This window comes from Eretmochelys imbricata, chromosome 3 (genome assembly GCF_965152235.1).
Source record: "Eretmochelys imbricata isolate rEreImb1 chromosome 3, rEreImb1.hap1, whole genome shotgun sequence".
NCBI classification, from domain to species: Eukaryota; Metazoa; Chordata; order Testudines; family Cheloniidae; genus Eretmochelys; species Eretmochelys imbricata.
In genome coordinates this window covers 2,934,138-2,958,385 of record NC_135574.1, presented here as the reverse complement: position 1 = coordinate 2,958,385, position 24,248 = coordinate 2,934,138, and the positions used below count along the sequence as shown (strand labels likewise).

At 46.5% G+C, this 24,248-nt stretch overlaps 1 protein-coding gene across 6 annotated transcripts in view; it reads left to right on the top strand.

The window, feature by feature from the left end:
* The first annotated feature begins 6,817 nt into the window (after window positions 1-6,817).
* Window positions 6,818-24,248, top strand: part of ASXL2 (ASXL transcriptional regulator 2) — a 253,377-nt gene continuing 235,946 nt past the window's right edge. For 2 of the 6 annotated variants that reach the window (XM_077812286.1, XM_077812285.1), the window contains exon 1: window positions 6,818-7,046. In XM_077812286.1, the coding sequence (XP_077668412.1) occupies window positions 6,990-7,046 (57 nt within the window). In that variant the 5' untranslated portion in view covers window positions 6,818-6,989. Of the gene's footprint in view, window positions 7,047-11,415; window positions 11,535-17,390; window positions 17,690-24,248 lie in introns of all 6 variants that reach the window. The other 4 variants (XM_077812288.1, XM_077812287.1, XM_077812290.1 and 1 more) reach the window with 4 other exon arrangements.

Here is a 24,248-nt window from a genome sequence, read left to right as displayed (position 1 = left end):
CTTACGACTTTTGATTTTCAGAACATGTACCTGTTGCTGTTTTCTTTTCATTCCTTTCTCATTTAACTGATGAGCTGCTTGTTTATGTTAACATACATGGCTGTTAACTCTGAGGAATTATTGCACTGTGGCCACAACCTTTACCTGGGGAAGCGAATTACCTCTTGTCTTTCTGATTTATTTGTAAAGAGTAAATGTTTGTAACTGCCAATTAATTAAAGTAATACTTGTTTCTGTACATCTGCCTGGATATGTGTCTGTTCTGTCTCTAGAGGATCTGCGAGACAACAGACAGGAGGGCTAACAATGTCAGATCATAATGGTCTGCACTTAAAGGGGCTGTCTAGGTTAGGAAAAGGGGTTGAAGTTAGGTGAGGTTAGCTGACACGTTAGCTAACCCCAACTTTGTCTAAATTAGACAAACCCAAAAAGGGTACTTGGCACTTAGCTCCTTATTTTGTAGAGGTTGGTTGGTTTTTTTTTTTTTTTTTTGTAGCTTGACAGAATCTCCCTTTTATGCTGTAATTCCCACATGGTTTCCTGTAGAATATGCCAGCTAATGATGGAAGCTCCTGCCAATCCGAAGCAAAAGAGGACAGAGCCTGCAAATGTTCCATGCCAGTTTATATAAGAGTTAAATAAAGGTGTTCTCTACCTCCAGCTGATAGTTTCTCATCCCTGCTCTGTAGGAACAGTATTTCCATAGTCGTTGCTTTCCTCATGAAGGTCTCTTATAGAAAGATTTATAAGTAGGGACTGCATTTTGGGAGGAAAGCCCCTGTGATAGATTGGTAATATCCTGGACAAACTGTAAGGAATTAAGATAAACCTTACTGAATTAGGGTTAATATCTTTAAGGTCTACGGTACTAAAAATGCAGTTGATTATGCGTTATTGTGGAATTGAATGTAACTCCATTAGGAGGAGGGGGAGGCTAATGTCATTCCTCAGGTTATCAGCCCTTTGAACCAGCCTCTTGGAGAGATAAACATCTGTTACAGTGATTCTCAAACTTCCATGCACCAGGACCCCCTTCTGACAACAAAAATCATTACATGACCCTGTGGGGGGAGGGAAGCCTGAGCCCACCCAAGCCCCGCCACTTCTGTTAGGGGTGCCAAAGCCCGAGCCCCACCACCCAGGGCTGAAGACGAAATCTGAGCCTCACCACCACCGACCTGGATGGTGGGGCTCAGGCTTCAGCTTTGGCCCCAGGCCCCAACAAGTCTATCGTCAGCCCTGGTGACCCCATTAAAACAGAGTTGTGACCCATTTTGGGGTCCCAAACCACAGTTTGAGAACCGTTGATCTATAAGTGGAATAAATAACCTTGTTTTAAACAGGCTCAGGGCCTTTTTCCTGATCCAGCAGACAGACAGGACCGCTGGGCCACAGAAGGCCTCAATCCTTAAGGGAGGGTTGGAAGGACGGGGCCTGCTCCAGCCCCATAAGACTGTGTGCTTGCTCTAAGCGGAAGCTGTGATGAACTTGAAACCACAACCCCATGGGTGGGGTATTGAAGGACTGCTTCTGCCAGAACCTGTGTTAGGATTGGGGTGATCTCTGGTAAACTTATTCGCATGTGTGTAGGTTCTTTTGTTTTTAATGTTTTTTCTGTAGTGCTTTTATCTTAAGAATAAAACAGAATTATAACTGTAGGCAGTCACACGATTAACTGTCTCCGAAAAGAAAGCAAGCAGGCCTGCTTGGGCAGCCTGGCCCTGCTGGGAACAACACAGCAAAAGCAGGGAACTGTTCAACCTGGGAATATCCTGATAAGAGGGGAGGGAGATGGGGGTCTCCACTCAGGAGAGGTGACGGCCAGAGGGGCTGGAAGCCTGTGTGAGTGCCCTTTCCGACTCACTGAGGGGAAATAGAGGTGGTGTTGGTCTGAACGGTGATGGCACCCACTGTTTGCCCCCTTAGCAAAATTTTCAAAATTTATGTTAACCTTTTCTAGAAAATGACTTTACATCCTCCATCCCCCCCATGCAGTTATATAGTATCTTCTTGGGCTGTTTACTGATGATGTTTTGCCACTAGTGAGTCAGAAAGCCAGTGGATTGAATCTTTGATGCTGGCTCAGGCTGATACCAAGACTGGAAATCAAAAGAACTTTCAGCTGAAATTTTGACCTGAAAGTCGCATGTAAAAATTTCTGTTTAAAACGTAATGTAGCTCTTAAGATGAAACCGATGATACACGTCAGCTAATCTTTAGCTCTTTGGAGAAAGGATCAACTTTAATTTACTTCTAAAACTTAACATAAGATATTAAACTCTTGAAATTGTTATTGCATTGTTTTGCTTGACTTTTATAATTTCAAATTCCAAGCTCTCCCTCCCATCTTAACTTTACTGTCTCTTTTTAGTAACATCCTGCTGGTTTTCTCAGTGATGCACACACAAAAGGACTCAATTAACTAGCCCTAAGGTGGTTTTTCTGTCTGCCAGAGCCATAAATTTCTCTTGGGACCTGAGAAAAAAGTAAATAAGAACAGCCATACTGAGTCAGACCAAAGGTCCATCTAGCCCTGTATCCTGTCTTCCAACAGTGGCCCATGCCAGGTGCCCAGAGGGAATGAACAGAACAGGGAATCATCAAGTGATCCATCCCCTGTCGCTCATTCCCAGCTTCTGGCAAACAGAGGCTAGGGACACCATCCCTGCCCAGCCTTGCTGATAGCCATTGATGGACCTATCCTCCATGAATGTATCTAGTTCTTTTTTGAACCCTGTTATAATCTTGGCCTTCATAACATCCTCTGGCAAAGGGTTCTGCAGGTTGACTGTGTGTTGTATGAAGAAATACTTCGTCTTGTTAGTTTCAATCCAGTTGCCTATTAATTTCATTTAGTGACCCCTTGTTCTTGTGTTATGAGAAGGAGTAAATAACACTTCCTTATTTACTTTCTTCACATCAGTCATGATTTTATAGACCTCTATCACACACCCCCTTAGTCATCTCTTTTCCAAGATGAAAAGTTCTAGATTTATTAATCTCTCCTCATATGGAAGCTGTTTCATACCCCTAAAGTAGTATAAGGGGCCTACCATCAATCAATGTAGGACCCTCCTCCTGGGCATCAGGCCCCAACTACCTGTCACCATAAGACCCGCCCCCTGCAGTATTACTTCCGGGGTCAAGGCAGACACATGATCAGAAGTAAAGCGTGTCATTTGATCCCTCTAAGAACTCCTCCCACCACCCTCTACCAATCAGGATGGGTTTTGTGCCCCCCCCCCCCCGGGCCTCCCCAAGAGGAGATTTGACCAATCGGGGGGAGTCCTGGGGCGGGGTGATCCATCTGGAAGTGGGTTGTGTGACCCCTCTAAGAACTCCTCCCACCGGCCTCTACCAATCAGGATGGGTTTCAGCTGCAGAGGCCAGCCCTGAGAGCGAATTTGACCAATCGGGGGGAGTTCCAGGGCAGGATGACCCACCCAGAAGAGGGTCATGTGACCCCTCTAAGAGCTCCCCCCTACTGCTCTCTACCAATCAGAGTGCAGCATCACCCCTGGAAGTCCCAGCATCGCGTGGAAGAGACCATTTTGTTTCAAGAACACGTGTTTCAGAAATTGTGGAAACGCTCAGGGGAAACATGCACTCCTTCACCACCCTGGGAGAACTTTGGACTATGTGGAGATATTTTACAGCCCATAACACTTTTCGCTACATCGATGTGTTACCTGACTTTATAAAGAGTTACAACCAGAGCTTTCACAGAACTATACATACCAGACCCGCTGATGTTAAACCTTCAAATTCTCTGAATGTATGGAAAATGGTTTATGGGGACGGTTTTAAAATAAAACCGGTTGTTGCCCCTTTTCAAAAAGTCTCACGTGGTCGCCTATCTAAAACCAAAGGAGCTTTTGAAAAAGGCTGTGAAAAAATGTTTACCGATGAGATATTCATAGTAGATGAAGCCTTAACCAGGGGCCAGAGAGCTGAATACCAATTAAAAGATTACGAGGGGGAGACTGTTTTCTCCCACCGGCATAGAGTGGCTACACAGGAGACCTTACAGCATCACAGCTACTGCAGTACAGCTGTGCCACTGTAAGGTCCATCGTGTAGACACAGGAAATTCGTTTCCTCATTTCCTTCTGGCACACACCCACTAATGTCTGCGCTACCACACATATACAGCAATAAAGGTTTCGCATTACCCTTGCCATTAAAACGGGGACAATATGGTACCGTGCAGCGTGAGACGCTGTCTCCTTTCCCTGTAATCAGACACAGGGAACAGCAGCCATGTGACATATTACGTGATCAGAATTATGAAAGCATAATACACGTTTGTAACTGGGACCAACGCACAAATGGTGTGATAGTTAGTTCCTTTCTGCTGCTATTCAGACAGCGAGACGGATGTTTTGTGTGCTGGCCCATAGAAAAGAAGGGACAAATGCTGGAATCAGAAGTTTATACGTGGGTTGAGAATGACAATTGCTAGCCAGTGTGGGAGAAGGTTAATGTCAGTTGATAATGAGCGGCGGTGGCCGGGATGATCACTCTGGGAGAAGAGAGGGGGGGCTGCAGATGGGAACCAGGAGCAGAATCCGGGGCTGGCATTTGGGCCTCAGAGATGGCAGTGAAGAGCGGTATACGGGGTAACAGTTGGGGACATGTAGTGACGAGCGGGAGAAGGGCTGGGAATGAGGAAGTGGGGGGAGATGGTTGGGAGCAGCAGCTGGGGGAGGCAATGGGTGGCAGTTGTTAGGGAACGCTAGTAGTGGCAATTGGGTGAGGGACTGGGTGTAGGTGGCATTTGAGAGGGGCCACTGGTTGCAGCAATTGGGAGAGGGCAATATGCGGTAGTAGGGACCGGCCCTTGGGGAGGCACGAGATGCAGTTGGGGGTGGCAGAAAGGGAGTGTGTGACAGCTGGGGAGGGGAGCAGTTTGCGGGAGGCGAGTCTGAGGATGTTGGAGTGAGGAGCGTGTGGTAGTTGGAGAGGTTGGAGAGTGGAGCGTGTGGTAGTCGGGGGGGTTGGGGAGTGGAGCGGGCGGCAGTTGGGGGAGGGGAACATGTGTGGCAGTTGGGGGTGGTGGTTTGGGGGAGGGGAGCGGTCGGCAGTTGGGGGAGGGGAATGTGTGTGGCAGTTGGGGGTGGCAGTTTGGGGGAGGGGAGGGGAGCAGGTGGCAGTTGGGGGTGGCGGTTTGGGGGGAGGGGAGGGGAGCAGGTGGCAGTTGGGGGTGGTGGTTTGGGGGGAGGGGAGGGGAGCGGGCGGCAGTTGGGGGAGGGGAATGTGTGTGGCAGTTGGGGGTGGTGGTTTGGGGGAGGAGAGGGGAGGGGAGCGGGCGGCAGTTGGGGGAGGGGAATGTGTGTGGCAGTTGGGAGTGGCGGTTTGGGGGGAGGGGAGAGGAGAGGGGAATGTGTGTGGCAGTTGGGGGTGGCGGTTTGGGGGAGGGAGGGGAGCGGGTGGCAGTTGGGGGTGGTGGTTTGGGGGGAGGGGAGCGGGCAGCAGTTGGGGGTGGTGGTTTGGGGGAGGAAAGGGGAGCGGGTGGCAGTTGGGGGTGGTGGTTTGGGGGGAGGGGAGGGGAGCGGGCGGCAGTTGGGGGAGGGGAATGTGTGTGGCAGTTGGGAGTGGCGGTTTGGGGGAGGAGAGGGGAGGGGAGCGGGCGGCAGTTGGGGGAGGGGAATGTGTGTGGCAGTTGGGGGTGGCGGTTTGGGGGGAGGGGAATGTGTGTGGCAGTTGAGGGTGGCGGTTTGGGGGAGGGGAGTGGGTGGCAGTTGGGGGAGGGGAATGTGTGTAGCAGTTGGGGGTGGCGGTTTGGGGGGAGGGGAGAGGGGAATGTGTGTGGCAGTTGGGGGTGGCGGTTTAGGGGAGGGGAGCGGGTGGCGGTTTGGGGGGGGAGGGGAGGGGAGCGGGCGGCACTTGGGGATGGGAATGTGTGGCAGTTGGGGGTGGCGGTATGGGGGAGGGGAGCGGGTGGCCGTTGGGGGTGGCGGTTTGGGGGAGGGGAGCGGGCGGCAGTTGGGGGAGGGGAATGTGTGTGGCAGTTGGGGGTGGCGGTTTGGGGGAGGGGAGCGGGTGGCGGTTGGGGGAGGGAGGGGAGGGGAGCGGGCGGCAGTTGGGGGTGGCGGTATGGGGGAGGGGAGGGGAGCGGGTGGCCGTTGGGGGTGGCGGTTTGGGGGAGGGGAGCGGGCGGCAGTTGGGGGAGGGGAATGTGTGTGGCAGTTGGGAGTGGCGCTTTGGGGGAGGGGAGCGGGTGGCGGTTGGGGGAGGGGAGGGGAGCGGGCGGCAGTTGGGGGTGGCGGTATGGGGGAGGGGAGGGGAGCGGGTGGCCGTTGGGGGTGGCGGTTTGGGGGAGGGAGGGGAGGGGAGCGGGTGGCGGTTGGGGGGGGGGGTTGGAGAGGGGAGGGCAGCGGGCGCCGGGAGGGAAGCACCGCTGGGGAGCTGCAGTGAGGAATGAGGAAGGAGGGGGATGGGAGGAGCTAGCCGCAGGCAAACGCTGGGGGTGGGGCGGGGCGGGCAGGCGATGGAGCCGTAGGGGCGGGGCACAGGTGAGTGGCAGCCCCAAGGGGGCGTGGCAGGCAGGAGGAGAAGCGGGGCGCGCTCACGCCGTTTGGGAAGGACCCTTGGGAGTGGCGGTTGGGGGAGGGGGTGTAGGCGGGGAGTCCGCAGGGCGCGGCGGTGGGGGCGGTACAGGGCAGAGCGCAGGCGTTGGTCTCTCTCTCTCTCTCTCTCTCTCTCTCTCTCTCTCCTTGGGGCGGGGCCTTTCGTCCCCCGGCCCCGCCCCTCTCCGCGGCCAGTACAGTAGGTGGAGTCACGCGGGCGGGGTCACATGACCGCAGCCCCTGTACAGTAGGCTCCCAACATGGCAGCAGCGGCCGCAGGGGGAGCTGGCGCCTGCAGCGCTCGGACCTAGGGCCGCCCCCCGCTCTCCCCCTCGGGACCGGCGCAGCGGCGGCCCCAGTGCCGCGGGCGGAAGGATCGGCCGGGAGCCTCCGAGCCGGCTGCGCCCCATCGCGTGCGACATGAGGGAGAAGGGCCGCAGGAAGAAGGGCAGGACCTGGGCAGAGGCCGCCAGAACGGTACGTGGGGCCCGGGGGCAGAGGCCGCCGGCCGCGGCCGGACAGGGGCAGAGGCGGGCGGTGACGGGGGGCAGGCGCCAGGGCGGGTGGCCTGATGGCAGGCGGACGGGGCCGGGCCTGCCCCGCGGAGCCGGAGGCCGCTCGGGCGGGTCATAGGCCTTGCCCGGGCTGGCACGGGTCGTGCGAGCTCGCTCCGCCGGAGCGCGGCCGCTTCTGTTGCGCGCCGCAGCCGCGGGGCGGGAGTCCCTGAGCCGGCCGCGCTGGAGAGCAGCTTGGGGTGGGTCATCGGGCCGGCAATGCCCCCCGGCCGGGACTGGGGTCTGGCAGCGAGGTGCGGGCGATGCCCTTTGGGCTGTTGGCCAGGATGGGCTTGCTGTGCCGAGAGCTGGGTTTAAGTACAGTAGTCGGGCAGGCAGCGCTGATACCCTGCCAGGGCTAGAGGCTTTCCTGGGAGTGCTGGGGATGAGCGGAGCGTCTCTCTCCAAACAGTAGATGAGCTGTCGCAATAGTTTGTCTTAGGCAATTACAGTCTGGGCTTGTAGTTTTTGCTGAACGTGGGTGTGATAAACCAAAGATGCTGTGGGATGATTCAGGAATCGTTCTCTTTATTTATACTGACAATTCTTGCTCATTAACTGATAGTAACTTAAACACAAATCCTTATTCTGAGGAGTGATGCCTTCCTCTAACTCCATTTGGTCCTGTTATAGAGAAGACTCTTTACTCTAGTGATAGGGTGGGTGAGGTAATTGTCATTTATCCATATCTTAATGCCTTACAGAACTAAACCAAACTCTGACCTAGTGAAGAGTTATAAACATTTGGCTGGTGTCAGATTAAATTCAAGAAATGGTTTCTCCAGAGAGTAGGTATAAGTGTAAATAAAGGATTTCAGTGAACAGCAACAACTTGATGGGTGCTGGAGAATACTTAACAACCAGTGTCTGGAGGTAGGAGGCTATTCAGATGGAAATAGAGATTTGTGTGCTGGGAGCTGTACTCTCCAGGGACTGTGTGAAAGATGCAGGCGGAGGTAGCACTTGGTTAGGCGGCTTCTCATGATGATTAGTGGTATCTCATTTGTTTTCTTGTACTTCTGTGTGTTTGTTTCCACCTGTTGTCTTAGTCTTACTTAGCTTGTAAATTCTTTGGGGCAGGGACTGCCTCATGATATGTTTGTACAGAGCTCAGGACAGTAGGCTGTGGTGTTTAGGTACTACTGCAATGAAAATAAATAACTTCTACAATGCTATTCAATCGTAATTCTCAATGTTCACACCATGACTAGAGCATCACTATTCCAATTTTATAAATGGGAGACTGAGTCACAGAAAGGGTAAGTGAATTGTTTAAGGTCATTCAGTGAGTCAGTTGCAAACCTGGGAATAGAATTTTGGTTTCCCAATTTCCTAGTCCAGTGGTCTGTTGCATTATCTCCCTTAAGGAGCTCTGTGTGGGTTGCATTTGGGGTATTCTTATTTTAGAGGATGGATAGAGGAAAAGGGGAGTTATCAATTTCTGCAGTAGTCCAAGTGTGAGATAACGGCGAAACCAAACAAAGTGTAAATTGTAGTCGACACAAGTATTGACTCTACTAACGCTTCCAGTTAAGTCTAAAGCTGACTGTGACGATCTCACTAATCTGAGTGACTGGGCAACAGTGGCAGATGAAATTCAATAAATGGAAATTAATGCATGTTGGAAAAATAACCCCAACTATACATACAAAATGGTGGGGTCTAAATTAGCTGTTACCACTCAAGAAAGAGATCTTGGAATCCTTGTGGATAGTTTTCTGAAAACATCCACTCAATGTGCAGCAGCAGTCAAAAAAAGCTAACAATTTTAGGAGCCATTAGGAAAAAGGGATAGATAATAAAACAAAATGTCATAATGCTGCCATATAAATCTATGGTATCTCCATGCCTTGAATGCAGTTCTGGTTTCCTCATTTAGAAAAAAGATATTAGAAGTGGAAAAGGTACATAGAAGGGAAACAAAAATGATAGGGGTATGGAACAGCTTCTGTATGAGGAGAGGTTAAAAAGACTGGGACTCATCATTTTAGAAAATAGATGACAAAGGAGGGATATGACAGAGGTCTATAAAATCATGACTGGTGTGGAGAAAGTGAATAAGGAAGTCTTATTTACTCCTTCTCATAACACAAGAACCAGAGATCACCCAATTAAACTAATAGGCAGCAGGCTTAAACAAATACAAGGAAGTACTTCTTCAGGCACTGCACAGTCAGTCATCCTGTGGAACTCATTGCTAGGGGATGTGGTGAAAACCAAAACGATAACTGCATTCAAAAAAGAGCTAGATAAGTTCATGGAGAGAAGGACATCACTGGCTATTAGCCAAGTTGGTTAGGACATAACCCCATGCTCTGGGTGTCGCTAAATCTCCAACTGCCAGAAACTGGGACTGGATGGCAGGGGATAGATTATTCGAAATTGCCTTGTTCTGCTCATTCCCTGTGAAGCCTCTGGCAGTGGTCACTGTCAGAGACAGGGCTAGATTGACCATTGGTCTGACCAATATCTGTTATGTTCTTTACTTCTTAATACTAAAATAAAACTTAAGCTCCTGGGAAGTGTTACATTATCAAATGGAGCCATATTAGGTTTGCTCAAGACAGAGCTTTGATTCTGTTTCTTGTCCAGTTCCAGTTATACTAGACTCTGGTGTTATCAAAACTAATGCTGGCAACTGTGAAGATTTGTGAAAGAGACCCCTGGATCTGTCCATTTTCTGATGGAAAAAATTCTAAAGATCTTATGAACTTTTACTCTCCCATTGGAGTCTGAGAGTCTTTGGGACTTGAATTTGTTGATAATCAATACAAGGGCCCCATGTGCGTCATTTGATATAAAAATCTAAGGGTAAAAGCATCCATTTGTTCTGTAGACTGAGGGAATAAAAGGAATCTTAACAATGGTATTGGTCTACTACTAGATGTATATAGTAGAATTATCAATAATAATCAAGAAAGGTAGACATGTTCAATAAATATTTCTGTTCTTGCTTTTCTAAATTACTGCAGAAAAATCTAGTGTTATATGATGATGGTGAAAGACCTTTCATTCCTGCATTAACTCAGGAAGATGTAGCTGTTTCACTAAAGCTAGACACTTTAAAATCAGCAAGTCCAGATAAGTTGCACCCAAGAGTTTTTTTTAAAAAAAAACTGGTGGTGGCATTCTGGACTGTTAATATAAATTTTTCTATAAGTCTTCAGGCATTGGGGAATTCCAGATGACTGGGAGAAAGCTAATTTTGTGCCATTACTTAAAGGGTAAAAGGAACGAATTGGGAAACTTTAGGCCTGTTAGCATGACATTGATCATGGGCAAAATAATGGAACAGCCGATGTGGGACTGAATTAAAGGAGGGTAATTAATGCCAATGAACATGGGTTTATGGAAAATAGAACTTATCCCGTTAAATATCTTTTTTGATGAGCATACAACTTGGGTTGATGATAAATAATGTTGATGTAATATACTTCAATAAGGCATTTGATTTGGTACAGCATGACATTTTGATGAAGCTAGAATGATACAAAATCAACATGGCACACATTAAGTGGATTAAAATCTTGCTAACACAGGTCTAATAATTGCAAATGTGGACTCATTGTTGAGTGGGACTGTTTCTAGTGGTGTCCTCCTGGGATCAGTTCTTCGTCCTTTGCTATTTAACATTTTTATTAATGGCCTGAAAGAAAACAATCACCGATAAAAGTACAAATGACACAAAAATTGCAGAAGTAGTAAATAATGCGGAGGATAGGTCATCGATGCACTGGATCACTTGGCTAGCTGGGCAGGAGCAAACAATAGCCATTTTAGTACAGCTAAATATAAATGTATGCATTTATGAACAAAGTGTAGGCCATACTTACAGGATGGAGGACTGTATCCTGGGAAGCAGTGACTCTGAAAATGACTTGGACGGGGGGGACTGGAAATAAAGCATACGTTTTTAACACTAAGGGTAATTAACCATTGAACAACTTACCAAGGTTTGTGGTGGATTCTCTATCACTGGGAACTTTTAAATCAAATTTCTATGCTTTTGTGAAAGATAACCCGTAGTTCAAACAGGAACACGTTCAGGGAGGTCCTGTATTATGCAGGAGATCAGACTAGATGGTCACAATGGTGCCTTCTAGCTTTATGTTATGTATGAAATACCCCACCTCCTTTTAACTAAACCTCAGTTCCTCTCTACATCCACAATACTTATTTGGAGCTGAATTACCTCCACTTTGTAAGGCGGAAGAGCCTGTTGGAGGCAATGCATTCAGATAATGAGTTACTGCTGGTGAACTTCTTTTTCCTTCTTCCTGACCCTCCTTCAGTAGGGCTCTGTAGCTGCTGACTGGTTAACAGTGACTCTTCTCAGGACAAGGGCTGAGGAACTCTGCTAGTTGAATAAAGGAATTCATGAATGTGAACCAGATGCCACATACAGCAAGAGGTATGTTCTGCTGAGCTGCAGTATGCATAAGGCCCTGATTATATATACTTCAGAAAACTATAACTAAAGAAAAATCCGACCTCTTATCTGGTGCAGTTGGTAACTCAAGGTGAGAATTAATAAGGTTAAACCATAAGGTACTTTTAAATAGGCATGTACGCCTGTCTTTCTTTGCTCTGCATGAAGTTCTAATGGAGAGCACGGTGGATATTTGTGTGTTGTTACTGAGGGTTTTGAAATGTGTGCCTTGAAATTGTATCTCAGTTATTGCTCAATGCAAGTGTTTTTTAGCAAGATCTATCCTGAACCTGGAAGGAATCCTCTGTATACCAATACAATCATTCATCCTTTAGCCAGTGTCCCCTGCTATCGCTGTAGGCTGTGTACATGAAAGTGCTATCCAGATGTGTTGTGGGTTCATTCTTAAATTCAACATAGAAATCTTGTTGTGGGGCAAGGGCCATTGATGGGCTGTCTTTGTGCTCCCAGTTGTGTAGGGGGGAGCATTTAGAGTTCTGAGACAGGGTTAAGAAACTTGGTAATGTATCTGACCATGTATTTTCCATGAGCAGTCCCCATATGTGATAGAAAAGGCTTTTTGTCAGCAGCACGGTTTACACTCGATCCATAAGCAGTTCCAAAATACCAGGGCCCTTAGACTGTGACATTCGTTCAACAGCAACTCATGATCTCGAGGCCTGAGTATTATAAATTCCCTGTAAGACTTTCAGCGGGGCTCTTCTGTTTTACCTTGGGATGTAGAATGCAACACTTCTTGCCACCTGATCACACGATTGAGCAGTTGTCATTTTATTATGGTTCTCTATCCTGACTGCCTATTAAGGGGCAGACTGAATTTTAAATAGATGGTTTAAAGCTTTCAGTGAGCCCAGGGTCTTGTGCATTTAAACAGAACAGAATCTTGTTCTGCTGGGTATTTGCACTTTCGCAGCACCCACCATCTAGGAGTTTTGCCACTATGCGTTGGATCAGTGTGATTTTGCACTCTGCTGTGGTAACTCCTGTGAATTGACACATGCTTCCCCCTGCTATAGCTCATTCTTCTATACACTAAAATCAAATCATAACACTGTTAGTTTTTTTTCCAGGGGTGTTATAATGCCATAGAATTTGTGTGATCAGATATCCGTCCTAGAGATGATGGAAGGAAACATGCAGGCCCCTTTGTAAGGCAGCACGATTAGGGACTTACCAAATTCACAGCCATGAAAAACACGGCACAGACGGTGAAATCTGGTCTCTTGTGTGCTTTTACCCTATACTATATAGATGTCATGGGGGAGACCAGCATCTCTCAAATTGGGAGTCCTGACCCAAAAGGGAGTTGTGGGGGGGGTCACCCTTACTTCTGCACTGCCTTCAGAGCTGGATGGCCGGAGAGTGGCAGCTGTTGGCCGGGGCCCAGCTCTCAAGGCAGAGCCCCACCAGCACAGTGCAGAAGTAAGAGTGGCAATACCATACCATGCTACCTTTACTTCTGCGCTGCTGCCTTCAGAGCTGGGTGGCCGGAGTGGCGGCAGCTGACTGAGGGCCCAGCTTTGCAAGGAGCAGCACAGAAGTAAGGGTGGCAATACCATGCCATGCCATCCTTACTTCTGCATTGCTCCAGCTGCTCGGCTCTGCCTTCAGAGCTGGGCTCCCAGCCAGCAGCTGCTGCTGCTCTCCAGCTGCTCGGCTCTGCCTTCAGAGCTGGGCTCCCAGCCAGCAGCTGCTGCTGCTCTCCAGCTGCTCGGCTCTGCCTTCAGAGCTGGGCTCCCAGCCAGCAGCTGCTGCTGCTCTCCAGCTGCTCGGCTCTGAAGGCAGCGCCGCCACCAGCAGAAGTAAGGGTAGCAGAACTGCAACCCCCCGTACAATAACCTTGTGACCCCCCCCGCACAACTTATTTTTGGGTCTGGACCCCTACAATTACAACACTGTTAAATTTCAGGTTTAAATAGCTGAAATCATGAAATTTACAATTTTAAAAATCATATGACCGTGAAATTGACCAAAATGGACTGAATTTGGTAGGGCCGTAAGCATGGTCATAACTATTCCCCATTCCCAAAGTGTTTGTACAGTAGGGAGGGAAGGAACACAAAATGGAAAAATTGCCCATCTGTGCACAGAATCCACTTACCCACTTTGTACACAAACCTGCAAATCTTTAGGGGGTCAGAGAATATTGTAATAACATTTACAGAAAGTTCAAAGGACATTGGGGGAGAGATAGCTCAGTTGTTTGAGCATTGGCCTGCTAAACCCAGGGTTGTGAGTTCAATCCTTGAGGGGGCCATTTAGGGATCTGGGGCAAAAATTGGGGATTGGCCCTGCTCAAAGCAGGGGGTTGGACTAGATGACCTCCTGAGGTCCCTCCAACCCTGATATTCTGTGATTGTAAACTATCAATTGCGGTGTTCTTCTGAATAATTTGAGCTGGTTTTGGCATGAGATGATGCTGTTTGCATTTTAAAAAACTCTACAAATGCAATTCAACTGTGCTGCAATATAAGTCGTAGAGCTGTCAATGGAAGCTCAACATGATCAGTAGCCCAATCAAGCATTTGGCTCATTTGTCTACAAAATGCAGGTGAGAGAAAATGAAATGGTGGGATCTCTGAGAGACAGGTGAGTGAAGATATAAATCAGGACAAGGCTGGAGGAGGATCTGGAATGTAGGCAACGTCTGTCTGTTAATTGGCCTTAAATTGGTATTGTTGGGTTTTAAAGCCAGGGTTTTATTTCTAGACTGCCAGCATAGAGAATGTAAGATCATAGTAGTTCAAACCATTGAGCAGCGTGTTGCAGGATTCTGAATCTGTAAGTGATATGTAGCCTTTTAAGAGGAACAACAGTAACTGAGCCCTGTGGTTCTGAGAATATGTATTTCTGTTTTGAGGTCTTTAATGGCTAAATAAGGGTACATCCTCTGCATAGCTTGCATTTGGGAAAAAATAACTTTATATCACTTGAGGTAATAGGGACATTCCATGGAAAGAATATGACAGAAAATGAAGCCAGGATTTTTTATGTGGCTGGCTACCTCAGAATGAATCCCTTTAAGTATGATCATGGTGTTACCTTTACCCAGCACCAAGGCTTGTTTTCAGGAGTTTAAGGACAAGGTAGCTCTGATTTACCCATTGGTAATATGTCCAAATGTTCTTCCAGAACAGATATGGAATGTACAGGATCTGTGAGGCAAGAGGGATTCAGTTGATTGCCCAGTATTTAGAAATCTGCTAGAGGTCTCATTTGCATTGAACAAAACAGTTAGGATGATGTTTTAGGGAAATGCTGCATACTAAATATCTGATGTGCCTGTCCCTCTTAATCTGGCTTTACATAGCAGTGAGTCTACAGGTGAATGTCTTGACTAGTCCAATGGTATTTGTGCAGAAAATGTACTGAGCACATATGCTACACTGACAATAGGACATAGACACTTTTTCCCTGTCTGGCAGGAGTTTCACTTTTACTCTAAACATAACAAAATTGGCATTTTTCATAGAAGAATATTAAATATCTTGTAAATTCTTCTGTAGAGCTGAATTCTTACTCACAACATGCATTCTACCAGAATCTTTTATTTTTGGCTTCATATTCCACAGATGCCAAAACTTTGCCCAACAGACAGTCCTTTTGACTGCTTTTTAGGAGTCAGAGTGATGCACAAATTTCATTGAATAGAACCAGTTGGAGCCACTGTCTGGAAAAATTTGCGTTCCAGCATGCAACATGGTTTCTCTTTCTGAACATCCTTCTCTCTTCAAGATGAAGTAATGCATGCAGGATTCTATAGTGTCCCCTGGCTGCACTGCTATGATTCAGAGAAATGTGCCGAACTGTAGGTTGCAGTTTGGCTAGCCCTTCTATGCAAGTATTTCAAAATTAATTAAAACGACACTGATCTAATGTACTTGCAAAGTACTTTGATTTTTTTAAATCTCTTATATGCCTATAATACATGTGACCAGTGGTTTGTATGTGGTGGTGGTCTTTGTGCCCAGACAAAAATCTACCCCTTAAGAAAGTTAACTGTATTCTTTTAGTTTTGTGAATGACACATGGGGATGTTAGCAAAATGTTAAGTGTCACTTGCAAAATCCTGTTTACCAGAACTTCAGTCTTTTGTGTTAAGATTGTATTTATCATAGCAGGACTACTGGCAACTGTGTGTATTTAAGTATGTGGTATATAGTTAGGTTGAATGCAGTGTGTTTGAAAACCGAGTTTCCCTGTATCATGTTTGCATAGAAAACTTAAGTGGCATGTTCTTCCTCCACTCTCCCGTTTAGGATAATTTGCAGTGAAAGTGTCTTTATAAAATGACTCAAATGCAAGTTGATTAAAAACAAAATCAAGATAACTGAACTTGCACGATGTTTCTTGTGGAGTCACTGGGGATGTTTTGTTCGAATGCAAATTAGTTTTTCCTGGAACTAGAAACATCTGTTCCCAAAAGGCTCGTTATTGAGGTCTAATCAGGTGTTGGGATATGACTGGGTCCTGCTGGAGATTAAATCTCTCCTTCCTTTCTAATTCTCAGAAGAAAAATGTAGTTTTCAAATACATAGTATATTTCTATATAGATTCTTTCTGATATGGGTAAAAGACACTTGAGAATGACTGACTGCATTTGAAATGAATAAGATTTATTTCCCTTAAAAATATGATCAGGATCCGAGGGAAACAAACTCAGCATAAAAACAATGAGGAGTCGGGTGGCCCTTTAAAGACTAACAAGGTACCACTGGCCGCCTCGTTGTTTTTGTGGATACAGACTAACATAGCTACCCCTCTGAAACTCAACATAGTAACTTAATATGCAGAACTCCTTATTTGTTTATGTACTGAAGAGGGTCTCTCTGCTTCAACCCAATTGTGCAAGCAGAGAAGGAAAGTGAATTTTAAGATACTGTGTGTATTTACCTTGGTTGAACTGAATACAAGTTAAAACAGCTCTTCTCCTGCCAGAGTTATCATCTCCTAGATTCCAAGGCCAGAAGGGACCATTATGATCATCTAGTCTGACATCTTGTATAACACAGGCCGGAGAGCTTTCCCAAGATAATTTCTAGTGTGGATCTTGTAGAAAAACGTCCAATCTTGATTTAAAAATGGTCAGTCATGTAAAATCCACCACAACCCTTTTTGTAAACTGTTCAGTGGTTAATTACTCTCACTGTTACAGGTTTATGCTTTATTTCCCGTCTGAGTTTGTGTAGCTTCAGCTTCCAGCCACTGGATCATGTTATACCTTTCTCTGCTAGATTGAAGAGGACATTAAATATTTGTTCCCCTTGTAGATATTACAGACTGCAGTCAAGTCGCCGCTTAACCATCTCTTTGTCAAGCTAAATCAGTTTTGCTCTGAGTTTTACTATAAGCCATGTTTTCTAATCCTTTAATCAGTCTTGTGGCTCTTCTCTGAACCTTCTCCAATTTATCAACATCTTTTTGAATTGTGGACACCAGAACGGGACACAGTATTCCAGCAATTTTTGCACCGGTGCCACTACTTAGAGGTAAAATAACCTCCCTACTCCTACATGAGAATCCCCTATTTATGCATTCCAGGATTGTATTAGCTCTTTTGGGAACTGTCATATTGGGAACTCATGTTCAGATTATCCACCACAAACCCAAATCTTTCAGATTAACTGCTTCCAAGGATAAAATCACTCCTTCTGTAAGTACAGCCTACATTCTGTTTTTAAATATATACCTTTACATTTAGCCATATTAAAATGCATATTGTTTGTGCTCAATTTACCAAGTGATCCAGATTGCCCTGTATCAATGTCCTGTCCTCTTCATTATTTACCACTTCCCCATTTTTTGTTTCATCTGCAGACTTCATCAGTGACACAAAATGATCTCCTTTCTTCCATCCCGCTATAAGTGATGTGTGGACATACAAGTTCTTGAAGGCTTTTCTCGCTACAAGGGCTTCTTAACAGGAACACTTTGGAACAGAACACACAGTGTGTCCCTCCTTTTTAAATTATTTTTCAGTGTTTGCAGCAAATGGTTGTTTTGTTTTTTTTTAATGTCCTAGTTTTAGTCCTCATATCAGCCAATAGTGCTGCTCAATATCTTTCCAGAGAAACACATCCTGTAAGAAAACCAACATGTTCTTAAATCGTAGTGAGGTTAGTAATGTGTGATGTAACTTCTGTAGAAAATTTGATATTTTTTTGACTCCATACTGTAGCAGCAAAAATGTTAGGTAATTTAGGCACAGCAGAACAAAGTGTAACAACATTCTCTAGAATAATTTTGTTTATTGCACGGTACAATTGGTGTGAGTGGTGCGTTACAGCTTTGCAGTTTACAGACGGCTGTTGCCTATATATGCAAATATTGGGGAAACTGTATATTAAATGTGACAAAGCTCTGTCCTTGCTTCTGTGGGTCCTGCGTTTCCTGGCGGATTTCACTAGCCTCAGAGGCTCACTGACCCTCCACGTAACCTTTCTCTCTCTAGAGACAAGGGTCACAGTCTACTGAGCCATTTTCATCATAAGCCAGTAAGGGAGGTGAGGAGAAGTTATCCTTCCTTGCACAGTCTCTGTTGTCTCTCAGTCTCAGTGATTAATCAGGGGGCAAAGGGCGGGGGGGGGGAGCCTGGGCCCACCCTCTACTTCAGGCTCCAGCCCAGGGACCCTAATAGTATCAGCCATGGTAGCTGACCTTTTAGAAACAGGACATGTACAATTCCCTGGGCTGCTTCCCCCACAGCCCTCACTTTCTCAGGCTCCACTTCACCCTTACCTCAGGGCCTCTTTGCTTGTGCCTGATATGGTGTGTACTACTCAGTCTCTAACAGCGCAACTTCCTCCTACAGCTCCTGACATGTGTGCCTACCTGACTGCCTGGGAGGCTTTTAACTAGTTTCAGTCAGCCCCTGATTGGCTTCAGGTGTCCCAATCAACCTAGCCTTCTCCCTGCCTTCTGGAGAGTTCTTAATTGGCCCCAGGTGTCTTAATTGACCTGGAGCAGCTTCCATTTCACTTATCCTGGTACCAGGGATTTGTTTAGCCTGGAGCTAATATATCTATCTCCCACTACTTTTCTATAGCCATCTGGCCTTGCCCTGTCACATAAAATAGTGACTTTTAGTCCTGCAAATTCATGTATTGCTAGTATATTACATGTATCGTGGTCATGCTATTTAATATGAAGAGTTAACTTTATTAACATTTAATTTTTTCATATTCTCAGTTTTCTGGCCCTTTACTCGAGCAAGTAGTGCCATTAAGCTGGTGGAGGGGTCAAGCACCATGTTTGAAAGTAGAATGTGTCCCACTTAATTTCAGCGAGATCCCTCACTATTTCCTTACAAATGTCAGTACTGTACCAGCAACTAGTCTCTGAAAGGGCCTTATACAAATGCTAGTGAAGTCCATATTGAGGTTCCTTTACATTTTTCTATTCTGTGTTATGTTAAATGAGCAGCTTCATTCTATTTCCAGAAGGAGAAAAGAATCTAAAGGAAGAGACATCAATATTCTAAAACAGTGGTTCTCAACCTATTTATCATTATGGGCCCTATATGCATCCTCTGTGTTATGTGGGCCACGTCCATAGAATACATATACAACCCTGTATGTCCCTGAGGATGTCACGTAAGAATGGTCTGACCCAGTAGGGCCAAAGGTCCATCTAGCCCAGCATCCTGTCTTCTGACAGTGGCCAGTGCCAGGTGCCCCAGAGGGAACAGAACAGGGAATCATCAAGTGATCCATCCCCTGTCGCTCATTCCCAGCTTCTGGCAAACAAAGGCTAGGGACAGCATTCCTGCCCATCCTGGCTAATAGCCATTAATGGATGTATCCTCCATGAACGTATCTAGTTCTTTTTTGAACCCTGTTATAATCTTGGCCTTCACAACATCCTCTGGCAAGGAGTTCCACAAATTGACTCTGCATTGTATGAAGAAATACTTCCTTTTATTTGTTTTAAACCTGCTCCCTATTAATTTCATTTGGTGACCCCTAGTTTTTGTGTTATGATAAGGAAGTGTTTACTACTACTCTACACCAGTCATGATTTTATAGACCTCAATCATATCTTCCCTTAACCATCTCTTTTTCAAGCTGAAAAGTCCCAGTCTTATTAATCGCTTCTCATACGGCAGCCGTTCCATACCCCCAGTCATTTTTGTTGCCCTTTTCTGAACCTTTTCCAATTCTAATATCTTTTTTGAGATGGGGTGACCATGGGCCACAGCTATGTGCTGATTGAGCTGCAAGTGGGCCGTGAGTTGAGAACCATTGCTCTAGAAGTGCTCATTTGGCCTTTTTTATCTTCTTTGTTTTTTTGTCTCTGCAGTTTTTATGTCGTCAAGGTCTTAGCCCCAGTTTATCCACAAAGTACACACTGGGACCTAATTCATCCTTTTCCTTCATGAATATAAACTCATGTTTGAGATATGAGGGTCATACTACCTTGCATGCCTTTGTGCCACACCTTCTGGAAGAACTAGACCTATGTCTCTGGTATTTTTCCACCACTGCTTGCTTCTTAAATGATTGGTCTGCTTTCTTAAACATGTATAGTCTTTTTTTCAAGATGACTTTTTTTTTAAAATCACATGATCTTTGTATTATGGGGTGGGGGTGGCTGGTGTATTGAAGACATAACTTGTTCAGTGGCTTTCCCATTGTAGGCCAAGCATTCAGCAGGATTTCAAAAAAGAAATGGTCACTTTTACGTGGATATCTGTACCTTCTCATTACATTAGTGAGGATTTAGGAAGGGAGAAAAACTTTCCTCTATAGAGCATAAACCAGCTCCTGACTGTGTTGATTAGGAAGAAACTTTTTATGGTAATATTATTCTACAGTTGCCCACTTCAAGATTTCTTGTACCTTCCTTTGAAGTATCTGACACTGGAGCTATCAAGTGACATGATTCTAGATCAGGGGACGGCAACCTTTCAGAAGTGGTGTGCCGAGTCTTCATGTATTCACTTTAAGGTTTCAAGTGCTGGTAATACATTTTAATGTGTTTTAGAAGGTCAGTCTCTCTAAGTCTGTATATTATATAACTAAACTATTGTTGTACTGTAAAATAAACCAAGGTTTTCAAAATGTTTAAGAAGCTTCATTTAAAATTAAATTAAAATGTTGATCTTATGCCGCCAGCCTGCTGCTGGTGTGGGGTTCTGTTCCGCTAGCCTGGCAGTGGGCTGAGCGGGGCCTGTGGCCGGGACCCCGGCTGGCACGGGGCCTGCAGCCAGAACCCCAGACTGGCAGTGGACTGAGTGGCTCAGCCCGCTGCCGCTCAGGGGTTCCATCCGCTGGCCCCTGCCAGCCAGGATCCTGGCTGCCGGACCTGCTCAGCTCGCTGCCAGTCTGGGGTTCCGGCCCTACCCACACACAGTGGGTACCTACCTTCTCCCTGGTTCTGGCCATTCTCTTCCTCTCTCTCTCCACTGAGCTGAGGGTGGGAGTGCACTGAGCACAGGGCTGGGGGTAAAGGAGCAGGCTGGGGGATGGGGTGTAGGGTCTGGCCAGGAGCTAGAATGAGGGAGGGGGCTCAGGGTTGGGGCAGGAGGTTTGGGTGTAGAGCGCTTACCTGGGCAGCTACCATTTGGCGGGAGGGGTGCAGGTGGGAATGTGGGGGGGAGGAGGTGCAGGAGCTCCTGTTTGGTGCTCAGGGTGGGGGTGGGGATGTGGGGGGTGCAAGAGTCAGGGCTGGCTTCATGGGGGGTGTGAAGGAGTCAAGCAGAGGGTTGGGTGTGTGAGGGGGGTACAGGGCTCAGGGCAGGGGCCTTGGGGGTGTGCGGGGCTCAGAGCAGAGGGCTAGGTGTGTGTGGGGGGGGGAGGGTCAGGGCAGGGGGCTGAGGGGATATGCCCCGCTTCCCCAAGGCCCTGCCTCCGCTTCTTCTCTACCTCCGCTGGGAGCAGTGAGCATGCTGACTTCACTCCTCCCCCACCCCCTCCCTTGCAAGGGCTGGTGAGGCGGGAGGGACAAAGAGGAGGCGCAGGAACCCAGCACCCTGCGGGAAGAGGCAGGGGAACCAGCAGGACCAAGCTTTTGCCCTTTGCCCCCGTGGGAGGGCGCGGGGAGCAGAGAAGAGCGGGCCGGGCTGGATTTTTAATGGCACACTGCTGCCTGCCGGGACCCCGGTAGGCAGCAGTGTGCCATTAAAAATGGGCTTACATGCTGTCTTTGGCATGCATGCCACAGGTTGCCGACCCCTGTTCTAGGTGGATTGTTGCTCTGATCCAGCATAGCAGTTTGTTTAAATAGGTTATAGGCTAAGGTCCTAATCCTACATACATGTATGGCTGTGCTTAACTTTGTGTGTGTGTTGAGTCGGCATCAGTTGCTTAAGTGAGAGGGAAAGAAAAAGGGAAAGATGCAGATTAACGGTCCACAGTAGGAAGCAAACAAGACATTACTGGTTGAGTCTCAAACTTTATCCCACTTGTGCATATGAAATTAACATAATATAGGAATTAGGTATGGCTTAGATTCTGTTGCTGTTCTACTTCAATGCAGACAGGAAAAACTCACCCTGATTTTGAAAGAAACTGTATCGGCTGTCTTAGGTGCGTGAGGAGGGGGAAATGAAAAGTTGAACATGTGGGAGTCCTGACTACCTAGTTTTATATATATTGTGACAAAGTTCCTCCTCTGCCTTGGTGGGTCCTGTGCTTTTTAGCAGATTTGCTCACCTCAGAGGTTCACAGCAGCCCTCAGTTTGGCCGCTTCTGTTAGAGGCTCAAACCTGCCATTCAGTCAGCTAACTTCATCATTGGCCAGCATGAGGGAAATGGCAAACAATCTCCACAGTCTCCGTTGTCCCACCTAGTGGGCTGGGGACAGGCCAGATCCCTTTCCAAATTAGACCTTCCCTTTTGGTGTTGCTCACGGACCAGGTCAACTCCTCTTGTTGGGGCGATGGGACATCCCGGGACCACCCTCTCTACACCGGGTTCCAGCCCAGGGCCCTGTGGATGGCAGCTGTCTACATCTCCTCCTTTATCAGCTGCATGACAGCTACAGCTACAACTCTCTGGGCTACTTCCCCATGGCCTTCCCCCCAGCATCTTCTTTATCCTCACCACAGGATCTTCCTCCTGAAGCCTGATCACGCTTGTACTCCTCAGTCCTCCAGCAGCATGCCTTCTCACTCCCTGCTCCTTGCATGCCCCCCACTAACTGATGGGAGGTCCTTTTTAAACCAGGTGTCCTGATTAGTCTGTCTGCCATAATTGATTCTTAATTGACTCCAGGTGTCTTGATTAGCTTGCCTGTCTTAATTGGTTCTAGCAGGTTCCTGATTGCTCTAGCGCAGCCCCTGCTCTGGTCATTCAGGGAACAGAAAACTATTCATCCAGTGGCCAGTATATTTGCCTTCGAGACTCCTGTACCCCACTGGTCTGGGTCTGTCACAATATATTTATGTTCTCACTTTGTGTCTTGATTGCTGGGGAGACCAAAGCCCATACTTCAGCATTAAGCTTGGAGTACTCCAGTTCGTCTGTTTAGTTCAGCCTTGAAATTTCAACAGATGTCTCCGCTTTCTTTTGCACTACCACAATGCATGAAATGTCCTCCTTGAACTAATTTGTAAGGTCATTTACCACCACCTTGAAGGCCTTACAGTAGAAATGGATTTTGAGGTTTTTTTTAAAGAGAAATCCTCTAATGTTGGTTAGGTGGTTAGAGGGTTTTTGTTTTGTTTTTTGTTTTAAACTTCAGAACCATCAAATTCTGAATATTATTAGATTGTGTACCTGTTAACTTATTTTCATCCCCAATCACACATGCAGTCTTTTCTCTCCTATTATTTTTTTACTTGCTTGGTCTTTTTTTTCTTCAGATTAGTTTGCAGTATCCTTGTGGGGACCGGTCTCCAAGTATGTGTGTAGAGCACCTAGTACAATGGGGCCCTTATTACCTGGGGATTACTGCAGAACATCTGTGTTTTGAGAATGTATTAACTGTATCGTGCGTGTCTGCAGCTGTTTGTTCAAGGAGTTTACAAGTCCAGCTGGTGAAGTTGGAGCTTGCAAATGCTGCTAACCCATAGCTCAGTTTCAAAGTTTACAATTTCAGCAAGTCTAACTTTACGTTTCTTTCTTAGTGGAAAATGTACTGGAAACAAAACGTAAAGAATGCATTAACGGAGTGTTAAAACTGTCCAAAGAAAACTAATTCTGCATCAGACCTTAGATACAAACAGAAATATACTAATTGTAATAGAATATTCTCCAGAGTCAGTATCTCTTGCCTTGGAAAGAAATGTTTTGCTATTCATAAATGCATTGGCATTGATATGATGTAGCCATGTAGGTCCCAGAATATTAGAGAAACAAGGTGGGTGAGGTAATATCTTTTATTGGACCAACTTCTGTTGGCGAAAGAGACAAACTTTCAAGCTACACAGACCTAAAGAGGAGCTCTGAGTTTCTTTCACCAGAAGTTGGTCCAATAAAAGATATTACCTCCCCTACCTTGGCATTAGTATAGCAGCAGGAGGCTACTTTCCTGTGACAATGGTTGTATTTCACTGTCGTTATCTTATAATTTTAAAATGCATTTTAAAATTCGTTAGTAATACTTGAAATCTGCAAAGGATTATGCCAGATGTTGGGTCTGATCAGGAGTACTAGTTAATGGAGTCATAGCTTCTATCTAGCTCAGGTACTTATATGGTTCCCATTACTGAGTGTTTGTAATGTATTTCTTCTC